The sequence below is a fragment of the Cervus elaphus genome, chromosome 13 (assembly GCF_910594005.1).
Source record: "Cervus elaphus chromosome 13, mCerEla1.1, whole genome shotgun sequence".
Lineage (NCBI taxonomy): Eukaryota > Metazoa > Chordata > Mammalia > Artiodactyla > Cervidae > Cervus > Cervus elaphus.
In genome coordinates, this window is record NC_057827.1 from 35131910 (window position 1) to 35158813 (window position 26904).

Here is a 26904-nt window from a genome sequence, read left to right on the forward strand (position 1 = left end):
ATAATTTAGTTTATTAACATTTAATTCAATATGAAGTGTGCCAAGGGCTTATGCTAACAGCTTACGTTAAAGAGACAGAGTTTTACTATGAATAAGACTGAAAGAATCTATCAGTTCAGTTCAGTCGCTCAGTCATGTCCGACTCTTTGTGACCCCATGAATCTCAGCACGCCAGGCCTCCCTGGCCATCACCAACTCCCGGAGTCTAAAGCCCATGTCCATCAAGTCGGTGATATCATCCAACCATCTCATCCTCTGTCGTCCCCTTCTCCTCCTGCCCCTAATCCCTCCCAGCATCAGGGTCTTTTCCAATGAGTCAACTCTTCTCATGAGGTGACCAAAGGACTGGAGTTTCAGCTTCAGCATCAGTCCTTCCAATGAACACCCAGGACTAATCTTTAGGATGGACTGGTTGGATCTCCTTGCAGTCCAAGGGACTCTTAAGAGTCTTCTCCAACACCACAGTTCAAAAGCAACAATTTTTCGGCGCTCAGCTTTCTTCACAGTCCAACTCTCACATCCATACATGACCACTGGAAAAACCACAGCCTTGACCAGACGGACCTCTATAGTAAACTATTATTTTGGTTGATAACACTCTTCCATAAAGCCATTCCAGCAGGTTATCCCCCAGAAAGATTTCAGAGGAAAGCTGATTTATAATTACTGACCTGTTGGATGGCACTAGCCATATCAAAGTGTCTATAATTATCATCCAAACACGATTCAAAAGTGAAAGCACCATATATAAGAATTAGTTCACTCATATTTAAATAAGTGTGTTTAGAGATTCATGAAACTATGAAATTTATCAGAGATAACATAAAATGAAGAGATAGGCTCAAGTGACATTTATCTCTGCTTCCCTGGTGCCTGGACTAGAGCAGAGTGCACAAGCAGGTGCTGAAGAAATGCTTTAAAAAGAAGTTTGAGAGTTCCATTTTATTTAAATAAAATTTTAAATTTAGTCAAACAGTAAAAATTTAAGAAAATCTAAAATATAATGCCTTCTTAAAAAAAAAATCAAAATAATGCCCCTTGTGGCAGCACGATTTTGAAAAATTAAACACTTTCAACAATGACAACCTATAAAACTTGATAGGCTATTTTAATAATACAAAAGATTCAACTCTTCCCAGGTCCCTTTCTACAGGTGTAGGATACACTTATGTTTTTATCTATTACAATCTATGTATTATATTGTTTGAAGTGACGGATGAGAAAAATGAAGCTAATGAAATACTGTGAAACAGACACCATGTAAAAGAGAAAAGGCCATCTTGTGATAGAATGATAGTCCACCATCTGTCCCCCTGCCACTCAGTGACAATTACAAATACTCCATCAGTTTTCTGATAGGTGGAGATGATAAATGAGGTAAAGACTTCTTTTTCAGATTCTGATGTTCCTTTCTGATCTAATCTGAGGTTTAACAGATGACTCAAAGAAAAGCCTAGAGTTCAACAAGCTTATTAATTTATCAGGCTGTGAAGATGGGGAGAGGTCTGAGCTCAGTACTACAGCAGGGAATGGTTTAGTTGTATTGAACCAAGGCTTATAATGGAAGATGTCTTTGCAGAATTCTAAGGTTTCACATACAGCAAGTTAGATTAGTATCAAGCCTCATCCTTAGAAATCATTTCAATAATATTCTAGTAACAATATTACCATCAAACACAAATAATATCACCCTTTCAATACAAAATCAGAGACAATGTTCATAGCGTCAGACCTCCCAGTTGAGTGGTTTTCACAGCCTGTGGTGACAAGGGCTTAAGAGAATAGGTAGCCTCATGTCATAGTCAACAGCACCATAATAAACATTTCCTTTATGTCTATTAACTTTTAAATGTTTAACAAAAGGATGCATGCAAAAATATAAATATTTGGTTAAAGTAAAAAGACAGAAAAGAATATACTACTCTAACACTGCATAAGAAAGAAAGCTGGAATGCCTATGCTAATATTACACAAGGTAGCGAAGAGCATTATTAGAAATAAAGGTCATTTGATAATAAAAAGAGGTCAATTAATCAAGTGGACATAACAATGATTAACATTTATGAACCTAATAACAAAGCTTTGAACTACATGAAGCAAAAACTGATTGAACTGTCAAAAGAAATAGAAAAAGTAACAATTAAAATAAATGATTCCATATCCTTCTCTCAAAAATTGACAGAACAGAAGTAGGCAGAAAATCAGGAAAGATACAGCAGATGATGCAACTTTTTGAGGTGACTATTATGTTTACTATTTTGATCATGGGTTATGAATATGCCAAAACTTATTGAACTGTAAACTTAAAGTAAGTGCATTTTAAGGTATAACAGTTATACCTCAAAGTGCCTTAATACAGCAGGAAATTCCCAATTTGTATTAATCTATAATATCGAATAGAAAAGAGTTAAGTCCAAAGAAATAACATACAGCATGGTACTTTTTTATAGAGCCAAAAATCCACTAAAATAAAAGCATATTTTTTTAGTAATAGATCTAGATGCAAAAATAAAACTATAAAGGGGAGGGAAGAGGAAGAATATACAAGGACATATCAAAAACCTAACCAACACTAGGTTTGCCATAATAATATGATACCAAAAAAAAAAAATCTAGGAAGCATTAAATAAGAAATAGGGATGTTTGATATTCTTTAAAGGTATAATTGATCAGTAAGATGAAAATGTATAAATAGTTATGACCATGATAGTAAACTCCAGGATACAAATATTGCAAAAATTGACTTTAAGAATACAAGGAAGCATGAATAAATAGTAAGAACATACTGGCAGTCTTCATTTTTGAGAAAAGGGTATTAATGAGCACAAAAACAGGTTTTAAAAAGTAGGAATATTTGCATAACAATGAACAAACTTGATAAATATATATATCCAAAGAGAAAAAAATACTCTTATTAAAATTTTACAATGCATGAAGATATAAAGAAAATCAATAAATTTCCCAAAGTAGAACCTATATAAGCCATAATCGATGACCATAAAGAAATAAAAGTTGAAATTAAAAACAAAAAGTAGTGCTCATTTTTGGCATCATAGTCCCTATGCAAAATATCTAACAGTCAAATTCATGAACCACTTCACACTGTTAAATACACACAAGCATTCTTACAAAAGGCATTACTACCACTCTAACTTGTAACCTTGGAAATATCTTTGTTTAAAAGAAGAACTGAAATTCAAAATACTTGTAAAGTTCAGTAATTATTTAGAAACAAAATAAACCCAGCAAGAAAGCTTAAGCCTTAAATAAAGAAAACTATGTAGTTAACTAAATGATCAGTTCAGTTCAGTCTCTCAGTCATGTTTCGACTCTTTGTGACCCCATGGACTGCAGCACGCTAGGCTTCCCTGTCCATCATCAACTCCCAGAGCTTGCTCAAACTCATGTCCATCGAGTCGGTGATGCCATCCAACCATCTCATCCTCTGGCAACCCCTTCTCCTGCCTTCAATCTTTCCCAGCATCAGAGTCTTTTCCAATGAGTCAGTTCTTTGCATCAGGTGGCCAAAGTATTAAATGATACATACATACAAATGTAATAGATGAGTAGACAAACATGTGGCTGGATGGAAAGAAAGAATTTTTTAAAATATTGAATTTGTTACAATATTATTTCTGTTTTATGTTTTGGTTTTTTGGCTGTGAGGCATGTGGGATTCTAGCTCCATGACCAGAGATCCAACCCATGCCCCGTGCATTGGAAGGTGACATTTTAACCACTGCACCACAAGGGAATTTCCTAGAGAGAATATTTAAAAGATGTCTACTCTTACCTTGATGCAATCTTAATCAAAACACAAAAGGATGTTCTTAACAAGTTAACAGCAAAGGTTATGTAGAAATTGAAAAGTGGAGGGAAAACCACGGCAATTTTGAAAAAAGAATAATGAAGAACAAACTGACCACAGTAAGAGGAGAAGCAAAAGACAGCAAATAATATCTACTCAATTCTTTGGAGAAAATAATTATAAAACTACAAATCTCTACCCAGTCAAAAGTAAACAAAGACTTCAAATAAAGATTATTTTTATTTATTCAACCTATCCTGGAGTACAAAAGAAAAAAAAAAGAAATAGGAAAAACTAGCCAGTTTATATTATGAAGCTAAAATAATCTTGAGAAAGGAAAATCTAAATTAAATATCTGCAAAACAAATTCAACTATATATCTTTAAATCAAGACCAAGTAAGCTTAATATTAGAAAAGTCATTACTGTAATATATCACATCAAAAAAATTAAAGGAAAATGTGACCTTTCCAAAAAATCAAGGAAAAATTTCAGTAAAAATTAATACCTACTTATTTTTTAATATCTTACAAAACCAGGGAACTTCTTTACCTTGATAAGAGCCATTTATGAAAACTTATAAATTGTTTTAAAAAAGAAACCTCCAAATCAGAAGATAAACAGAATTTTTTTTAAAAAGTCTTAACTTTATTCAGCATAAAATGCCAAGTCACTGAACTACTTACAGGCATGAATCTAAGGTTACTTTGTACCCCAAATCTTATAGTATGGTTAGAACAGGTGAAACCCTAGCAAAAGTCAATTATACATGCTTTAATTCACTTGTTGTACAATACCAAAAAAGCTAAAAAGCCAACCTGAAATTAAGAATACATCAACTACCTGACCAAATCTCAAAGTGGCACGAAATGGAATCCAGTATTTTCCTTTTTATAATGGCATCAAAGGCTATTGCAACAATTTAAAAGAATAAAGAACTAAGGATGTAATTTACCAAAATATCCAACTTCACTACTGTGGTCTCTTATGCTTGCAGACACATTCATTTATCTAATTTTAATCTTGAACCAAAAGAACAAAAATGTGTCCCAAGCAACATGGACACATCTCTGTTGTTCTTTTTCTTCTTTAATTTTTTAAAATGCTTTTCCTTTTATCAAAGTTACCCGATACACATAATTAACACAGTCAATAGTTCAAAGAAAGTAATTTCCTACTAGTCTCCCCACTTCTTTCTCAAATCCAGAGGCAATGATTTTAGCTCATTAGTTTATCTTTTTTCTTTCATACTAATGTATTTTGTGTTGTTATTTCTACATTTTTCAATTTTAGGATTAGCTCTTGACTTTTCATCGTGGAACATGAGGATTTAAGCTCCATTCCTGAACCTGGAACTACCACACACTTTGACTCTCATGTTTTCTCCTATACTTCCAAATATAAAGAAAAAAAGAAGTGCTATTACCTAATTATCTAGGAAGCAGGAATATGAGGTTTACTACATTGCTTTCTGACGTTAAAATACTTCATAATTTAAAAAAAGTTTTTTTGAGAGAGAGGACTAAATTACACGACTGTGAAAATTCTGTTTTATAGCTTTGTGATTTTCCTGATACTGCAGATGTGCCTACTCTGCCAAATGCAAGAGAAGCCAAGTTGACAGAATAATTATTACTAAAATTTCGTAACTTTGATCAGAGATAGATAGGCATTTCCTGCTCCTCTATGAATAACTACTTTGGAACTAAAACATTGGCCACAGAATTTCAGATAAAGAACCTAATTAGGTGTTGATTAAAATAAAAGCTTACCCCAAATGCCCTTAGTTCTTAGGTGGCAGAAGCCAGTAGGCATGCCATGGGCCAGAATGGAGGCTATGGTAAAGTCTCAGAGAAGCGAAGGCAGAGAGACCTCATGGGTGGCCTGATCAGCAAGAGACAAATAAATGGCTCATGCTCCACTGGAACACTGTCCGAGTGGAAAGAATAGATCAGGAATTCACTAGCTACCCTTTAGGATTGGTGGCCGTGAGTACACTAACTAACCAGGTAAACCAGGAACTCACACTGGAAATCAGAAAAGAGAAGATACTATGTAGTAAGATCCCAACTTTTCCTCCTAACATGGGGTTACATAAGCCATACTCTTACTCTGATATGCACAGATGCCATTTTAAGGAGACAAGCAAGAGGATGGGGACTGAGGACTGTTACAAAAGAGGCTGTGTACTAACTGTGAAAACTATTTAAATTCCTGGATCAAACTAAGATTTAAACAAATTGATTGTCTACTTAAAAGTTCTTCCTTGAATCAATGAAGAAGACTGAATCAGCGATAGCTAGCTCCTTAGTCCCTGCACGTATCAGGTATAATAGGAGTGAATTTACTACCATAAGAATTCTAAAAGTTAGAAGAAATACACACATTAACAATCAGCTATATGTATGTGTGAATTATATACATAAACAACTATAAAAATTTCCCATCCTATTAAAGAGAAAATGAAAGCAATGGGAACTATGTCCTATAAGAAACAGTAGATGCTTTTTACATCATTTCTCAAACATAACTGTACTTACTGAGGTATAGGGGAAATGAAGGTCCTTTCTAAATGAGTTGTAGGTTTTTTAATTTGACTTGATTTGCTGTTGAAGGGCGGAAGACGTTTTCCTAAACATGATTATAAAAAAAGGTAACAGCAAATACTTGTACTTTGTAGAAACACAAGTATTTACTATTATTTCTCAGTCTGCCATCAATTCTGGGAGACATCTACTACCTCTTCCACATCAATCATGGGCACATTGGAGCCAAAGAAACTGGCTTATATTCCATTAAATACAATATCTTTCTATTTTCACTACCTAAAATGTTCATTCAATCACCTATCTAGTATAATTTACCAAGAAGAAATACTAATTTTGGAACTGTAAAATCATACTTGATTGTAAATATCCAATAAATTATAATTAAGATCCTTCATAAAAGTTCTTTTCATATTTTCCATTAATGAAATGAAAATAAACTATTATTGTCTCTATATGTGAATATATGAGTTGACAAACAAGTGTAATTTATATGCTTTTAAAGCCAAGGAGTCTCACAAACACAGAAATACATAAATTTAAAAAAGTTTTAAAATCTTTTTAGTTTCACTCTCTTTACAGAATTAAATGTACTTTATATAAGTACTGTAAAAACCACTATCAGCTTCTTCAGAGAATGCGAAAACAAGATTACAAAATAAACCAGAGTTTTATTAAAACTAATACTTTACTATTTCTCTAGTATTGTGTTAAAAAATTAAATTTTGGAATATATTTAAGCTAGTACCAGTTTCTTTGTCCTTTAGAAATCACGTTCTTTAAATATTTGGATTCTAAGATGATGAAAGAGAAAAAAATTGAACATATAGTAGCTTTTTTTGCAAAGTCTCAAGAAACACAAGAAAAATTTCCTGGTCATATTACAATAAAAACCCAAAACATTAAGCCTTTCTTGCTCAGCAGCTACCTATTATGTTTAACAGGCTTAAAACAAAATGTGTCAGAGATCAAGAGTAAGTTATCTGATATGTCAAGTGCATAAGGTCAAAGGTCCAATTTTATTAGGTCAGAGGTGGTATAAATAAAATCTTACATGTCAAAGAAGAAGGGTCACAGATAAGGTGTATATAATATAAAGACATCACAGATGACAAGTAATAACTTTAAGTAGAACAAGTATGTTTACTATAGTTACCTTCACTGATTAAAAATGAAATGTGTGCATGAGTAAGTATAAAATGGCCTTTATATATCATGCAACTCATATGCACACTTGGTTTGAGGAAAAAGGGGCTATTACCAAAATAACTACATGAATGAAGTGAAAACTTAAAGAAAATTTAATACTTCTAAAACTGAAACAGTACACAAAATGAATATATCAATCAAATCTCAAACCACAACAGCTAAACATCAAACTATGCTTTAGTAGCTATAAAAGTTATATAATACTATACATTTTTCTTCCAAAGTAAATGCGTGAATTAAATATCCCTTCCTTCTCTATTTTTCTCAATAAGATAAAAACACATAAAATTTAGATTTCAGTTTACATAGTAGCAGTGTTGCACAAAATTTTAGAATATTGTTTTGTAAATTAAATAGAATATTTAGCTTTTTTATTAAGAGAACTTAGTTACAAGTAATTTTTATAAGTGGAAGATTTTCTTTAAATAGTCTAATTAAATTCTAATTAATGGGGCTTCCCTGGTGGCTCAGTGTTGAAGAATCTATCTGCCAATGCAGGAGATATGGATTCAATCCATCGCCCAGGAAGATCCCACATGGCGTGAAGCAACTTAGCCTGTATGCCACAACTAGTAAGCCTGTGATCTACAGTCCCGAAGCTGCAACAAGAGAAGCCACTGCAATGAGAAGCCCGCACACTGCAAGGAAGGGTAGCCCTCGCTTGCTGCAACTACAGAAAAGCCCATGCAGCAAAGAAGACCCAGCAAAGCAAAAAAAAAAAAAATTTAATTAACGAAACAATTTAGGATTTTTTAAAAAGTGGAACACACATTCACATGACTCTAGTTATAAACAGCAAAGCTAAGTAGAGAATGGGGACAACCACATGAATGATTCAAGTAAAAAAAAAGTCCATAATACTTAAAATACCCAATTTGGGTAATTAGGTAAACTAAATAGTTGATTAGTCCCATTTTTTAATTTCACTTTATTATTTGGTACTTAAAGCCATTCTGTATAACCTTACAGTTCAACTTATTTCAATTAAGTTTTTCTTAAATGCCTTACTATGCGACAAGCATTATGTCCAACAATGGATATACAGAAATTAAATATTTCTTAAAGACTTCCAATTTCAGCCACAGTGAACTGGCTTATACTGGACTAACCTTCCAACTCCAAAAGTTGCAAAAATATACAAAAGATCTCCTTGAAGGCATTAAAAACAGCCAACACAGCCAGAACTTGAGACCATGATCCCTGAAAGGAGGGAAATACAGGAGGTGAGCTCCACATTCACTCTGGATTTTGCCCTAAGTGTTTATGCCAATTTTTGGCATGCGAGAACAGTGAAAGCTGAAAGTGTCAGTCTTACTGAGCTGAGGAGACAGAATTTGGTTTAGAGCTGTCAAAATAGTTGGAACTCAAGGGGCAGAAATCCTTAGAAGGAGTGAATCAAATTAACCGTGTGTAATTTCTCTTCAAACATTGGTCATATCAGAAACTTAGAAAACAGCAGCTCAGTTCCTCCTACCTAGGTAAGATTTACTAAGAACCAACCAAAGGGACTTCCCTGGAGGTCCAAAGGTTGCCAAATTGCAGTGCCAGGGACATGGCTTCCGTCCCTGGTCCGTTGGGGAACTGCTGGGGACCACCTAGGCCCCTGCCACAACTACTCAGCCCATGTGCCACATCAAGAGAGCCTGCGTCCTGCAACTACTGAGGCTGCAGGCTCTAGAGCCCACATGCCGCCACTAGACAGAAGCAGGTGCCCAACATCAAAGGATCCCACGAGCCGATATGAAGATCCGGCCTGCCGCAACTGAGACCCAGACACAGCCAAATAAATAAATACATTAAAAAAACAACCCACAAAATTACTCCTGCTTCCTGACGGTATCCAATCCAGAGCAACGTCTCATGTCTTTGAATACTCTCCCCTATCCAAATCACCTAAGCAAAAACCCAATTCCTATAATAAGTCCGTTCCAACACCTTATTGAGAAACTCTACAACTTCCCCAGTGTGCACTTTCTCTTTTTGTAACAAATCAAAAAATCCAATTCTACTCAACTGTAGACATGCTCCTGAAGGTCTCTGTCTGGAAGGTACTGACAAAAAGCTAAGAAAGAGAATGATCTATAGCTTCACATAAACATTAGGGATCAATCTCACAGACTTAAGGATAAGTTAAAGAAGCCCAAGCACAAAAGGTATATACTGTAAGATGTCATTTATATGACGTTCAAGAACAGGTAAGACTGTCTGATGGTAGTCAGAGACTAGTTACCTTTGGGGGGCAGGGCACGACTGAGACAGGGGATGAAGGAGCCTTCCAGGATTCAAGAAACAATTTATGTGCTGACATCAGTGGAACAAATGCAAAAATTCACTGAGTTATATACTTTAAATCTGTGTGTTCTATTAATATATACCATAATTAGAACAAAAAAGTTAAACACATATTTTCACTTTTTAAGTTTACACACAAGTACTGCCCTCAAAGAACCATAATAACCTTTCCTGGATATCTTAAGAGATACCTGAAAAACATGAATTTCTCATCTTTGGGTACCTTTAGAAATTTACTTAGTACATACAGAACCAACAAATTAAGAAATTAGTAGTATCATCCATACCTCAAGAACAATTGAATTAAAACATTTATAAAAATACTTGCACAAATCTAAATTCCATGTTAACAGTAACTATAGGTAGGTAAATAATGCATTTCAAAAAAATTCCTATATACTGTATTGATACAAAATTACCAATTTCTATGATTTTTATATTGTTAGCTATTTTCTAAGAAACATAGAGTATCACTGAACAACTCTTAAATTATTAACATATCAAAATATCATAAACCTTTTATTAATCTTTTTCTTTTTTTATTGGAGTATAATTTTTTTTACAATGTTGTGTTAGTTTCTGCTGTATAACGAAGTGATCAACTAAATGTATATATATATCCCCTCCCTCATGAACCTCTGTCCCACCTGACCCCCACCCCACCCCTCTACGTCATCACAGAACACCAAGTTGAGCTTCCAGTGCTCTATAGCAGGTTCCCACTAAGCTATCTATTTTACACATGGTAGTGTATATATCCATAAATCCGTTTATACATTGAAATTATATAAACAGTATTAAATTCTTATTTCTATGTTTCTTATTAATATATATACTAAAATAAAGATATTTGTATACTATATTGTTGTTTAGTTGCTAAGTCATGTACAACTCCTTTGTGACCCCATGGACAATAGCCTGCCAGGTTCCTTCTGTCCATGGGATTTTCCAGGCAAGAATACTGGAAAGGGTTGCCATTTCTGCCTCCAGGGAATCTTCCCAACTCAGGTATCAAGCCCACGTCTCCTGCATTGGCAGGCAGAGTCTTTACCACTGAGCTACCAGGGAAGCCCATATTACATTGTAGTAGTTACTAAATATAGCTTTAGATAATCACAGAGATACATATGAACATGGATTTCTTCACAATAGAAGAGAATATAAAAGGTACTCAATAAGTACATGTAAATGAACCAAAGTAAAGCTTACCACTTCTTCATCTGAAAGTTCACGCCCTTGGATGCTGCTATTTTCTCTCACAGCTTGCTGGTGTTTTTTTCCTTTAATGTGACTAAAAAGATACACCTCTGAAGAGATCTAAAAGCATAATATAAAAGCAATGTAATGAACATTTAATTATATCTTATTTTAAATATTATACATTCTATACAGTATATATATGCAACTTGCAATCACTCTAGGATTTATATATTAGTCTTAAAAATATTTTCTTTAGAATATAATTCTAAGACTCCTCTAGAAGACAGATGATAAAAAAAGGCATGTCATCAAAGCCAACCTTAACAGGATATCATTTCTTCTAAGTATAAAGGTGCAAGTCTCAGCACTGAAAAATGTTGCTTCACTTTTGTGGTCCTAATATCCCAAAATATTGACCTAGGTATCATTAGGCTAAAATATCATTGGTATCATTAGGTAAACATCCATCTGAGCAGCAACTGCATGGTTTGGTCCTTTGCATTGCTACTCCTAGATGCTGATACTGTTTCTGTACTATCTACACTTTGCATAAAAATCATTAAAGAAATTCATGGTACTCAGCACATGCCTTGTATGACTTTTAAGACTAGAGAATATAGTCCATGGTTTAATACACTTCAGTAATAAATTGTAACGTCTCATCACAACACTGATACTGACAACCTACCACGACATTGCAGAGAGAACACTGCTTCTTTCTTTCATAAGGGGTTAATTTGGGGGCATAATCGGTATTCGCATGCCGTCCACTGCTTAACTCAGCAGCTTTTTCTTTTCTTTGTTCAATCTGTTCCATGTGTCTTCTAATGCTTTCATCATGCTGTAAATGAAATCAAAGTGTAAAAATATAGAAATTTATTCATTACACTGAGAACTTGAAAAAGCAGTATTTCTATTAAACTTTCTAAAATAATATAATGTCTTAATTCAATATTGGACACTGATGATAAGAATTTATATAAAGCCCTTTATCATCCCCTACATGTGTAATAACATTTTCTAAAGGGTACTCCATGGAATTACACTGTGGGTTATTAATAAGCATTTTGCAGAAGAGTTTCTGTGGTCAAATAACTTTGGAAAATAGTTGAAGCTCCTTACTGGCTCTAGGCTTGTCACTCTGCACTGATGTAATAAACCTAGATTATACTGAGCAACATTTTACATACCTTTTTGACCATAACATACATAAGGAGCACTTCATGGAACATACTATGGGAAATGCTGCCCCACCGTAAAGACCAAGCTAATCCTCAGCAGAAGAGGCCCATCATGACACATACCTCTACCCACATCATCTCCAACAACTTCCGAGAAAACAAAAAATAAACAAACCCAAAAACACCATTTCAGACTTTTGACTTCATGCTCATATCATTTTATGTGGCTGGGTGCCATCCCACCCATCTACCTATTCAACTCATCTTTGTTTAAAGATTCAGCTCAGAAATTATCCTCTAAAATTATTTCCCTGACTTCTGAAACCCTTCATGTTAGCTTATGTATTTTCCCCCTCTGTATTTTCATGACACTCCATGATTACCTTTATCCATATAGAAATTATCTGAATCTCACACTAGATTATGAGTTTCTTGAAACTTAGAACCATGTCTTACTTATCTCTGTATCCCCATGCCTACCACCAGATTCAATAAGTATTTGCTGCATTAGATTTAAATCAATGATAAAGTTCTAGGACAATACAAACAGTATTACTCTACTGTTTGGAATGGTTCACATTTTGATTAATAATACTCTACTCTATGGAATTTACTACGCTTGTGAAACCCCAACATGTAAATAATTATGACATAATGTAAAATATTCACACTGCTAGAAACTACCAATGGCAAAGACTTTCTAGAAAATATCATCTCCCAAGCTATAATTATGCAAGTCATAAGGACTGAAATAATATTTTATTTCTAAATTATTAGAGGTCTATAAATATTAAAAGTTTAATAGTTAATGTCCTCGAGTCATTAACAAATACTTAGTAAAACCAATAAATGTTAAAATTCTTTACATTTTTTCCCTCAATGGCCTTATCTAATTAAAATAATTTGTTTTCAGGTAGTTGAGTTGGAAATGATCAAAGACAAACCACATAACTCCAAAAATTAGTAACACAAATTAATCCAATTTTTATACAATTAGTTAAAAAGAAAAAATATTAATCTCAGGCTACATTAAAACAGCTCTAAAGTTTCAAAGTAAAATATATAACATTCCTACCTTGAGCTGAATTTTTTTCTGTAGCTCTTCCATAGCTTCTTGTTGAGCAGCTGTGAGTGCTGCCAATCGTTCTTCCCTGTCTCTGTAAGAAGATAGTAAAAATTATAAACTCAATGCTTATAGGAACAAATTTCATGCAGTTAAAAAAATATAATTAGGACACATAGGCATATGTATTTTAGAGCTTTTAAAATCATTTTTTCAGAGTGCCTACTAAGTCTTGGATATATTATTGCACATTAAACATTTGGGAAGCAACAGACATTGTTAGTTATACAAATATTAGGTTGATGAAAAAGTAATTGTGGCTTTGGACCGTCAATTTTAAATAATTATAACTAGGCTCAAACACATCTTTATTAATTAAAATATGAACCATTAAAATCAATACATTTTTGCCAATGAGAAACAAGTTTGTTTATTCCTATAGTGCAAAAATCTGTGCTTTGGGATTCAGTGAATGCCTGGAGAGCATTTTCTGCATTCTCTGTTTGTGGAAATGTTTACCCTGCAAAAGTTGTTGAGATATTTGAAGAAGTGGTAGTCAGTCGACGAGAGATCGGGAAAATGGTAGATGAGGCAAAACTTCGTGGCCCAATTCGTTCAACTTTTGAAGCTTTGGTTGTGCGACATGCAGTCAGGTATCATCATGGATGGAGAAGAACTGGGCCCTTTCTCTTGACCAGTGCCAGCTGCAGGCATTGCAGTTTTCAGTCATCTCATCAATGTGCTGAGCATACTGCTCAGATGTAATGGTTTCACCGGGATCCAGAAAGCTGTAGTGGATCAGACCGCCAACAAACCACCAAATAGCAACCATGACCTTTTTTGGTGCAAGTCTGGCTTTGGGAAGTGCTCTGGAGCTTCTTCTAGGTCCAACCACTGAGCTGGTCATTGCCTATCATCGAATAAAATCCCTTTTCATTGCATGTCACAATTTGATCAAGAAGTGGGTTGCTGCTGTTGTGCAGAATAAGACAAGATGACACTTCAAAACAACATTTTTTTTTTTTTTAACTTTTGGTCACCTCATGAGGTACCCACTTATTGAGCTTTTTCACCTTTCCAATTTGCTTCAAATGCCAAGTTACCATAGAATGGTTAGTGTTGCATTCATCAGCAATTTCTTGTGTAGTTGTAAGAGGATCAGCTTCAACAATGGCTCTCAATTGGACATTGTCAACTTCCAATAGCTGGCCACTACACTCCTCATCTTCAAGGCTCTCAATCTCCATTGCAAAACTTCTTGAACTGCACTGTACATTTGTTAAGCAGTTTCTGGGACAAATGTGTTGATGTTGCAAGTTGTCTCTACTGCTTTACAATCTATTTTGCACTTTAATAAAAATATTGCTTGAATTTACTTTTTGTCTAACATAATTTCTATGGTCTAAAATAAATATAAAATAAACAGCAAGTGATAAATCATTAGAAAAAACATAAAGTGAGAAATGTGCATTAAAATGATGTATAACATAACCACATTTAAGAATGTATGCCAATATCAAAGGGAAAAGTTCAACAATGCAAAACTGCAATTACTTTTGCACCAACCTAATAGGCTTCTGGACCCAGGAATGGGTTTATTTTTCTTTTCTTTTTTTTTTTTTTTTTATTAGTTGGAGGCTAATTACTTCACAACATTTCAGTGGGTTTTGTCATACATTGATATGAATCAGCCATAGATTTATGGGTTTAGATACTATCTCTGGAACTGTGAAAGTGAAAGTCACTCAGTTGTGTCCGACTCTTTGCAACCCCACGGACTACAGTTCATGATAGCTCAGTTGGTAAAGAATCCGCCTACAGTGCAGGAGACCCCAGTTTGATTACTGGGTCGGGAAGATCCTCTGGAGAAGGGATCGGCTACCCACTCCAGTATTCTGGCCTGGAGAATTCCAGGGACTGCGTAGTCCACAGGGTCGCAAAGAGTCAGACACGACTCAGCGACTTTCACTTTCACTTCATTGGAACTGTAATTTAATTATGGCACATTTAAAATATACATTTATCTCTTTTCCTGTATAAAAATCTATAAGTTATTAAAGGGATAGAAAAGGCTAATATTCCCAAAGACAAAGAGAACAGGACAGGAAACAATCACAAACTTTGAGATGTCCAAAGAAGTAAGAAAATGTTTAGGAAAAAAGCAGTCAAATGAAGCTTTCTCTGAATGAAGCCTTATGTTGCATTTAGTAGACAAGGACTATAACAGCTATTATAAATATGTTATTAGGAATTAAAAGACAGTATGTCAACCTATGGAAAAAATATCATGACAATGATTCAACAGATAGAGAATCTCAATAGAGAAAGATTTTTTTAAAAAACTTTCCAACAAAAGAAACTAGGAATCCTTAAACAAATGGCTAATTCAAGGGGTGCAGCAGGGAAAATATAAGATGAATTTGAAGCATCTTTCAGTGCCAGGAAGTAAGGATATACTCAAAAACCAAAATGAAGAAGTGTATCTAAGGCAAATGGGGGTCAAATGAAAAAGCTCTCAATGTCCAAAGATGAACCAATCTGAGTAACAGAATAAATGCCATAATATTGATGTATAAATGACATATTGATATAAAACAGGAATTTAATAAATAGGAGAACAAATATCCTGTACAGAAGAAGTGCACACAATTTATGTAGGAATTCTTCTCTCAAGGAGGTAGAGAATAACTCCCCATCTCTTCAGCTTAGCCAGTGCTTAGTGACTTGCTTCCAAGGATGATAGTATATTGGAAATTTAAATTAAAATTAAAGTATACAATGGAAAAGTCTAACAAAACTACCTTATCCAGGTGATTAAGACTAACAAAATCAGTGAAAACTCAAGGTGATATCATGAACTTTTGACATTTGAAAAATGGTAATTCACATTCACCACTGTGGTCTTCCTCCCCAAAACCATAACCTCAATATAACCATGAGAAAAACATCAGACAAATCCTAATTGAGGAAAAGGCTACAAAATACCTGACCACTATTCAGTACTGTCAAGGTCATCAAAACCATGGAAAGCCTGAGAAACTGCTACAATTCAGAAGAACCTGAAGAGAAATGACAATTAAATATCTGAAGAAATAGTGGCCAAATACTTTCAAAATTTGATGAAAACACTAATGTAATAGAGTAGGATAATCATGAAGAAAAACAATCTAGACAAATCATAATGAAATTGGTGAAAAGCCAAGTAAAAAAGAAACTGAAAACAAAACAAAAAAACCCTCACCATATACAGTGGCAAAACAGTGTGATTAATGGCCGAATTTTCATCAAAAACAATAGTAAGAATATTCAAAGTACTGAAGGATTTAGCCAGTGCAATATGGCAAGAAAAAAGAAATTAAAGGCATCCGTATTACAAAGCAAGAAGTAAGGCAAGGACTATTTGCAGATGACATGAGCCTTTATGAAAATGTCCTAAAGAACAACAGCAGCAAAAAAGAAAACACTAATAGGAAAACACTCATAGGAAAATTGGGCAAGATCATTAAAAAACTGTAAAATAAGGTAAATAAAAAAATTGATTGTATTTCTATACAATAGCAAAAATACTACCAAAAATGAAATAAAATAATTCCATTTTCAATGACCTCAAAAAGAGTACTTAATAAATTTAAGAAAGGAACTAAATTTAAGAAATGAATTAAATGAATTACAAGATCCATTTTCTAAAAACTACAAAATATTGTTGAGAGAAATTAAAGCAGATACAGAGACACACACCATATTCATATATCATAATATACAATATTATAAAGGTGGCAATTCTCCCCATAACAATCTACAGATTCAAGGCAGTTGCTATAAAAAAGCTTGGAAGCTTTTTATTTTTAAGAAAATGATGAACATACCCTAAAAAATTATTTGGAAAGCAATTTTGAAAGAGGACAACAACACTTGAGTACTTATGTTACTTGTTTTCAAAACCTGCTATAAAGTTACAGTAGTTAACACAGTGTAGTGCTAAAATAAGAAGAGACATCAAAAGAAAAGGGTATCAAAAGAAAAGGACAGAGTCCAGAAATAAACTGTCACATCTATGATTAATTGATCATGAACAGGTAGCAAGGCAGTTCAGTGGTTAAAAGCTAGACTCTTCAACAAATGGTGCTATGATAAATGAGTATCATAGGCAAATGAATAAATTTAGATTTTCCTTTTCATACTATATCTAAAAGTTACCTTAAAAGGATATAAAACCTAAATGTATATCAAACTGAAAACCATAACATTTTGAAGAATATCTTATGACACAGGATATTAAAAAATTTCATAAACAAGATCAAAAAGCACAAATCAATTTGGCCAATTAAATGCTTTGTCTGTGGTCTTTGAATCTTTTTAAAATTAATTAATTTATTTTAATTGGAGGATAATTTCTTTACAATATTGTGGTGGTTTCTGTCATACACTGACACGAATCACCCATGGGTGCACGTGTCTCCCCATCCTGAACTTCCCTCCCACCCCCCAACCCCCCCCCACCCCTCTGGGTTGTCCCAGAGTACCAGCTTTGAGTGTCCTAGTCTTTGAATCTTAAACAAGAGATATTAAAAAGTAGGAATGGCTAAGTGTCATTTATTATAATGAGAAAGACAACATGCTAACTGGATTACTTCCACCAAAGGACCACTGCTATAGCTCCTATGACCTAGCCTTTGGTGTCTGACCAAGTCCAAACCTGGTCCTCTAACTTCCTGTCACTTTTCCTCGCAATATTTAAGTTAGCTAGTATCAAATTCTATTTTTTACAACTGAAAATATCTTGAAACATCAAGTTTCCCATCCGATAGAAATGTTCAAAAGGTTTCCATATTAAGTAGAGTGTCTTAATTCCTGGAAATCAAAATTCAATAAAACATTTCCATATATGTGACTATTTCTAAAAAATCTACATGATTGTAAATAGCTTCAAAATTTGATCTGAATATGCACTCACTACAAAATGTTCATCAGGACCAAAAATAGAGATAGCAAATGAAGTACCTAGCTCTTTCCCGGGCTGCATCTTCACGGGCTTTTTCCTTTTCTTGCCTCTGTTGTTCAATTCGGGCTTCTTGTTCTTTCCTCTTCATTAACAGTTCTTCTACACGGGCCTGCCGTTCTGCTTCTAGAGCTCGCTTACGTTCCTAGTATCACAAATGTTTTAAAAAATGTTAGAATTATGTGTAATATGAAGATGATTAAAGTGACACAGCTTGGACATAGACTTATATATTCAAGACAGACAAATACCTGACTTGTCATTATGTTTCTCAGAATTTAAACAAAAATCAAGTATCAATAATATCTGGTTTTCACATGTCATTTATTAGTGCTACAAAATAATTATAAGAATAAATGCTATTTTAAGCACTGAAACATGTTTATTACCATATGTAAAATAGATGTCCAGTCCAAGTACAATGCATGAAGCAGAGCACTCAAAGTCAGTGCTCTGAGACAACCCAGAGGGATGGGGTGGGGATGGAGGTGGGGGGTGGTGTTCAGGATGGGGGGACACGTGTGCACCCATGGCTGATTCATGTCAATGTATGGCAAAAGCCATCACAATATTGTAATTATCCTCCAATTAAAATAAATTAATAAAAAATAAAGAATAAATGTTATTTTAGTAGATATTATATTATTTATATTCTGTGAGAATCTGATATTTTATGTTAAATCACTTCTGAACCCTTGCGTTTAGATGGCTGTAGAAATAACAGAATATGATGAAGAAAGCATAATTAACAGAATTTATTTCTGAACTAAGCTTTCTTCTTAACTGAAGAAAAGCTTGTAGCCGGGGTCCCAGGTGGCTCAGTGGTAAAGAATCTGCCTGCCAAGGTAGGAGCCACAGGAGATACGGGTTTTTTCTCTGGGTGGGGAAGATCCCCTGGGAGGAGGAAATGACAACCCACTCTAATATTCTTGCAGGGATAATCCCATAGACAGAGAAGCCTGATGAGTTACAGTCCATGGTGTTGCAAAGAGTCAGACATGACAGAGCAATTGAACACACACACACACAGGCACAAGTTTGTGGCAAGGACAAAGAGGCATTATAATATAGCACAGTGGATAAGACAGTGGATACTGCATTAGATTCTCTAATTTTGTTTCCTGATTCCATTATTTACTGTCGGGTGACTCTGGTCTAGTTACATAATAGATGTGAATTAGTTTTCTAGAAGACAAAAAAAAAAATAGTACTTTTAAGTATACTGTAAAGAACGTATGAGATAATATATGAAAAGCACTTACCACAGGGGTTGGCATATACTAAATTCTCAGTAATTACTTATTATAATCATTATTAAGGTAGAAGATACTTCATTAAAACACTGTGATATACTTCCTGTATATATTTTTGCCTGCTAGGAGTAGGCGAAATTTTCACCATATTACTAAATATACCAATGTATTTCTTTCAATTCATCCCCATTCTCTAGGTAGCTTACACAACATCTCCCTGGTCACACTCCTTATGATAAATAGAACACACTGATCTAGGCTCCAGTAACTACTACTTAGATAACTTTGAGCAAGTCATTTTACCTTAAAAAGACACACCATTTGTTGTGAGATTTAAATTATTAATATAGGTAAGCACTTAGCAAAGTGTTTAGTACGTAGTAAAGTGTTCAGTAAATGACTGCAAATAAAGCAGTTTCTGTCTCAAGGACACTGAGGAGAGAAGTAAGTAAATATTTCCAATAATTAACTAAACTCACAATGGTAACTTTATCTCTACAAGAAGTTGTATGTATGCAGGGGGAAAAAACCTTTTTAAAGTAGTACCACCAAAGGGTACCTAATTCTTTTCTTTCTTTGTTGTTTCTTTTTGGAGAGGGGACTGGGAGCTAGAGGAAATGTACTGATTTCAGAAGAGTATATCTCACAGACTGCAAACTGTTAAAGGTATCCAAATAGATTTTAAAGTCATTACTTTCTGAAATACTATTCATGGATTAATGTTACAGCTACCTCTCACTACTAAGTTAAGTATAATATGTAGCAACTTGGTTAGCTATTTATTATCTGAAAAACTGAAGAGTAAAAACAATCAAGTCCAGTATGGAAAATTTTCTCCAATAAAAATCATACATGAAAATTTTCTCTTAACCTCAAATTTACTTGAAGTTTTTTTTTAAAAAATCTGCAGTATATCTGAAAACACAACTGCCACACTAAAATGTAAAAAGATAAAGCTTAAGTATAATTAAACCAGAACTTCTCATTTAATATTTTATAAAAACAAAATCTTATGGAATATACTTTTAAAAATTATAAGTTGGTCTTATAACTTAAACATACTAATATTATATAAAACAGTTACTTTATATGTATATACAATGTAACTAAGTTGTACACATAAATATTAATACAATGTCGACTTGTTGAATGTTTTTATGGATATAAGAAATGCTCCAGCATTGTACTAACAGAAATAATTGAATTTCAAAAAAAATCCAATCCTCTAATTTCTGTTTTTAATAAGTAGAAAAGAAAATTGGTAATTGTATAACCAACGAGTAAAACTAGTAAATTCAGTTAGTATTTTCCTTTCTAAAATATAAGTTTCCTAAAGACAGGAAACTCTGCACTCCATAAAAGCATCTTGTACAGAGCACGAGTTTGATAAATACCTATTAAACAAATGCAGCATAAGTTTTAAAATAATATTCATCATAAATCTGTAAGCTTACAAATATAAAGTATAAACCTACAGCAACTGAACTGGAAAGACATCTACCTCTCAAGTCTTCTGAAACCTCTCAGACTCCCATATACTTTGTTTCACAGTCAAGGATATATTTATGGTGGCCAAAGAAGGGATTTTGTAACCCTGCCCTTTATGCCTGCAAATCAAAAGATTATGGCAAGAAGACAAGGCAGACTATCTAAGAAATTGGGCATTAAACTAATCTATCAATAATTTATATAACAAAAATGGCAAATTAAGAATGTACAATGGTAGCATTAATTTAGTATTTCACTTGCAAAAAAACCAAGAATCACAATTGCCTTTAACAATTAATTTTGGGAGTTTTTCAAGAGTAAAATTAAAGCAGATGGGGGCCTCTCTGAATTCTTCTCTGAGGTAGTATCTTACTATTACTGTATTTATATGTTTGGCTTTAGTGCCTAGCACATCTAGTAATGACTATACATTTAAAATTTTTTTTAATTTTATATATTTATGTATATAAAACCAATAAATTTTCTACTATCAGTATATAGATTAAACTTATGTACATAGGTTTTAAATTTTCCATTGAACATTAAATCCGTAAGAAATTTCAACATTTTAAAAAAGAAAATTCTGAGTAATCAAAAAATGTGTTAATGATTACAAAAAATCCCTTACTACTTTCAGAAAAGACCTGCTTTCCTTTAAGCCTTATTAAGTGTTCCAAATAATGAAATAAGAGTAATTTTTAAACAGAAAATAACTGCTGTATTTTTCAAATCTGCAAAATAAATGTAGAAAAAGTAACCACAGAAGTCTTTTCAAAAATATACAATATTACTCATATATTTTCCCCCAAAATCCAGCTAAGAAGTCACCTCTTCCAGAGAACTTTCCCTGACATTCCCCTCTCATCAACAGAGCTAATTATTCCCTATTCTGTGATACCTCTATAGCCTATACAGGTTTCTATTACATTTTCACACCGTTCTATTATTTACCATTAAGGCAAAGACCATTATTTATTTATTTCTGAATTACTAATGCATAACGGTTATTCAAAAGTGACAATTTTCAAAACGATTATTTGTATAAAATGGTCCCACTGCAGAAAAAAAACAGCAATAAAGCTGAAGAGATGGCACAAATTAAAAATTCAAATATCCTATTTCATTTACTCATCTAAGAATATTAGCTAATGGACAACTTTAATTTTTAAATGATAATAATGAAACTTTTTACTGTCTCTTTGATAGAAAAAGCTAAATTTTCTCTAATAGTAACATCCTGTATTTTTAAACATAAGTTAGCTTGGCACTCAAGATTAAAATAAGACCCTGAACTCAAATCAAGCAGAGATTGGGTGAATATGGGACTGTTTGCTAGTACACAAAAATAGCATGAAGTAACCAATAAACTTGAAAGCTGTATTGATATTTTAATCTTCTAAAATTACCAGTGAGATAAAGAAGCATAAAACATTAATAACATCCCTAAGTTTTAACGTAACAACAAAGCTCTTCATGATCAAGTCTATAACTCTACATGCTGTACTCGCCCGTACCTCCTTCTGCATGGAATGCCTATTTCCACCATTTGCAACTATCTCATTACTCAAATGTTGGGTAAGGCATCATCTCCTCCAGAAAGCTTTTTCTTGACTTTCTCATGTCTCAATTTGAGTAATGTGTTCTCATTTGTGCTTCCAAAACGCTTTTACTGTTACACTTATCCTAATGGGTTAAGATTTATTTACATATACATCTCTGCATTGTGATCAAAGACATATCTTTTTCATGTCCTTAAGCAAAGCTAATGGCAACCCACTCCAGTATTCTTGCCTGGAAAATCCCATAGACGGAGAAGCCTGGAGGGCTACAGTCCATTGGGTCGCAGAGTTGAACACGACTAAGTGACTAATACACACACAAGCAAAGCTCAGCACATGGATACCAGCAATAATTCAATACATGATCAGTGAATGAATAAACAAAGAAATATTAGTCTAATAGATAAAGTATGTGTCTGCATTCATAGTTGATCTTGAGGAAGATCTAAAATAGTTTAAAAACATCATTTATGTTTACGTGTTAACCCTTCTTCCCATTCTGAAAATGGTAGCTGACTTACGGTATGCTACAGAGGTTTAAGTACCTGATGATACTGCCCAATATATGACAGGCACTCCCTGTTATAAGCATAAAAATTGCCCAGTTCCTTAAGGCTACATACACAGGTTCAAACACAATCCATTTTTAATAGACGAAAGGAACATATTCTTTCCCAACCTAATTAGAAAAGAATAGATAATAATCTGTCCAGAGCAATTTAGCTCTTCATCTGGTTGAGACTAGAGATTCAAATTGACAAAGACACTGATAACATTATCTGAAGAAGTACACACTGCCTTTGCTATCAGACTTCCTGATTTCAAACCAATCTAGGGCTGACTTCTTTTTTTATGCCCAGGGCCTAGGAAATGGACAGTGCTCACAAATGCCTGCTGAATGAAGTTCTACCTGAACAGCTTCATCACGTGCTTGCTTCTCTTCCTGTCTTCTCTGACGCTCTTCCTGTAACTCATTAAGCCTCTGCTCATATTCCTTCAATTTTGATAAAACATCATGGCGTTTGTTCTGGGCTTCGAGGGTATTTATAAAGGCAATTTCGTTTACCTTCGACAACAACAACAACAAAAAAAAACACAGAAAGTGAGTTTCAAATTAGGCTCATTCTAAGGCACATCAGACACATCAGATTCTTAACACATCATGTTAAGAAATTTAACAGTCTTTATTTAATAATATAAACCAGTTGTATAAGGCATAGAACAAAAAATGAATGACTTACAGTCTTTTATTTCAATATTTATTCCCAAAATGGATAATAATCCAGTGTATATAACAAATCCAGAGGCCATAGAGTAAATAAAGAAATAGAGTAAATAAAGGCCTGCCACTGAAATTTTTTACTGAAATACAACTGATTTACAGTAAAGTGACTCAGTTATACATACATATATGCATTAATTCCCTGTGTTATACAATATGACTGTGTTATTCATCCATTCTATATATAATAGTTTGCATCTACTATAGGGCTAATAGTTATTATGGGGCTAACAGTTAGCCCCAAATTCCCAATCCAATCCTCCCCTGTGCCCTCTCCCCTTGGCAACCACAAGTCTATTCTCCATGTCTGTGAGACTATTTCTGTTCTGTAGATAGGTTCCTTTGTGTCATATTTTAGATTCCACACACAAGTGCTATCATATGGCTTTTGTCTTTTTCTGACTTACTTCACTCTACATGACAATCTCTAGGTCCAACCACATTTCCACAAATGACCCAATTTCATTCCTTTTTATAGCTGAGTAATAGTCCATTGAATATATGTACAACTTCTTTATCCATTCATCAGTAGATGGAAATTAAGGTTACTTCCACGTCCTGGCTATTGTAAATAGTGCTGCAATGAACATCGGGGTGCATGTATCTTTTTGAATTATGGTTTTCTCAGGGTATAGGCCCAGTAGTGGTACTGCTGAGTCATATGGTAGTTCTACCTTTAGATTTTTAAGGAACCTCCATAGTGTTCTCCATCGTGGCTGTATCAATTTACATTCACACCAATAGTTCAAAATGGTTCCTTTTCCTTCACCCCCTCTCCATCATTATTTGAAGCATTTTTGATGATGGTCATTCTGATCCATGTGAAGTGATACCTCACTGTAGTTTTGATCTGCATTTCTCTAATAATTAGTGATGCTGAACATCATTTCATGTCCTTTTTGGCCATTTGTATGTCTTCTTTGGTGAAATGTCTATTTAGGACTTATGCCCATTTTTTGACTGGGTTGTTTGTTTTTCTTTTTTTGGTATTGAGTGGCATGTGCTGTTTGTATATTTTGAAGATTAATTCCTTGTCAATTGCTTTGTTTGCAAATATTTTCTCCCATTCTGAGAGCTGACTTTTCATCTTGTTTATAGTTACCTCTGCTGTGCAAAAGCTTTTAAGTTTAATTAGGTCCTTTTGTTTATTTTTGTTTTTATTTTCATTACTCAAAGAGGTGGGTCTAAAAGATGAGTGTTCTTCCTGTTTTCCTCTAAAAGTTTTATAGTGTCCAGTCTTACATTTAGGTCTTTATTCCATTTTGACTTTGCTTTTGTGCATGGTGTTAGGGAGTATTCTAATTTCATTCTTGTACATGCAGCTGTCCAATTCTCCCAGCACTACTTATTAAAGAGACTGTCTTTTCTCTATTGTATATTCTTACCTCTGCCATATATTAGGTGACCATAAGTGCGTGGGTTTATCTCTGGTCTTTCTACCCTGTTCCATTGATCTACATTTCTGGTTTTGTGCCAGTACCATACTGGTAGTTACTATACAAGTCAATTTTCTTCAACATATACCAAATAAGCTATAAATAGGTACAAAGTACTGAACTACATATACTTCATCCTCAACTTTATATATATTGATTCTTAACAGTCAAGTTTTGCTAGAGAGTACAGTTTTTATGAATAAAGTACAGCTAATGAAAAAAGCTGGAAAATGTAAGTTGGGATCAAATGCCTCATTCTTGAAAGCCAGAAGGATGGCATACTATTATAAAAAAGGCAGAGTGAAACCAGGAATTAAACACTGGAGCTGCTCTCTCTGACAGAAGTACAGACTCCAGGAATCTATGCTAAATGAAATAAAACCTATCACTAGATATGTTTCAAGCAAAGCAAGTGTCAAACTCACATGTGAATGAAGTTCTAAAAAAGACTTCCCAATCTCCATGACATATAGTCACTTTCATAAGTAAATTAACAACATAATCATTTCTTAAACTAGACTAAAAGTATAAGACAAACAGGTATGCTCAAGGAAAACTAATCATACTGTATCAAGGGTCACATGTGAAGCATAATCAAGATGAAAGAAAAAGAAATGGGACCCTAATGCTCCAAACAAAATACATAAAATAAAATTCAGAGGGAAGAAAGAAGAAAAACAGAAAGAAACAGAAGAAAAACAGAAGAAAACAGAAGAAAAAAATCCAATCTGTAATGCTGGTCAAATGGTCCAAAGTTTTAGTTACACAAGTTGAATATGTTTGAAAACTCAGCAGTGGCCACAGGACTGGAAAAGGTCAGCTTTCATTCCAATCCCAAAAAAAAGCAATGCCAAAGAATGCTCGAACTATAGCACAATTGCATTCATCTCACACGCTAGTAAAGTAATGCTCAAAATTCTCCAAGCCAGGCTTCAGCAATACGTGAACCGTGAACTTCCAGATGTTCAAGCTGGTTTTAGAAAAGGCAGAGAAACCAGAGATCAAATTGCCAACATCTGCTGGATCATCGAAAAAGCAAGAGAGTTCCAGAAAAACATCTATTTCTGCTTTATTGACTATGCCAAAGCCTTTGACTGTGTGGATCACAAACTGTGGAAAATTCTGAAAGAGATGGGAATACCAGACCACCTGACCTGCCTCTTGAGAAACCTGTATGCAGGTCAGGAAGCAACAGTTAGAACTGGACATGGAACAACAGACTAGTTCCAAATAGGAAAAGGAGTACGTTAAGGCTGTATATTGTCACCATGCTTATTTCACTTATATGCAGAGTACATCATGAGAAATGCTGAGCTGGAAGAAGCACAAGTTGGAATCAAGATTGCAGGGAGAAATATCAATAACCTCAGATATGCAGATGACACCACCCTTATGGCAGAAAATGAAGAGGAACTAAAAAGCCTCTTAATGAAAGTGAAGGAGGAGAGAGAAAAAGTTGGCTTAAAGCTCAACATTCAGAAAACTAAGATCATGGCATCTGGTCCCATCACTTCATGGCAAGTAGTTGGGGAAACAGTGGAAACAGTGGCTGACTTTATTTTGGGGGGCTCCAAAATCACTGCAGATGG

At 34.1% G+C, this 26904-nt stretch overlaps 1 protein-coding gene across 2 annotated transcripts in view; it reads right to left on the reverse strand.

The window, feature by feature from the left end:
* The window catches only part of SCAPER (S-phase cyclin A associated protein in the ER), a 400216-nt gene that overhangs the window by 246906 nt on the left and 126406 nt on the right, over positions 1-26904 (reverse strand). For both annotated transcript variants that reach the window (XM_043921754.1, XM_043921755.1), the window contains exons 16-20: positions 23508-23663; positions 18300-18442; positions 13311-13392; positions 11743-11895; positions 11064-11171 (exon numbers count right to left, since the gene is read on the reverse strand). In XM_043921754.1, the coding sequence (XP_043777689.1) occupies positions 11064-11171; positions 11743-11895; positions 13311-13392; positions 18300-18442; positions 23508-23663 (642 nt within the window). The remainder of the gene's footprint in view (positions 1-11063; positions 11172-11742; positions 11896-13310; positions 13393-18299; positions 18443-23507; positions 23664-26904) is intronic.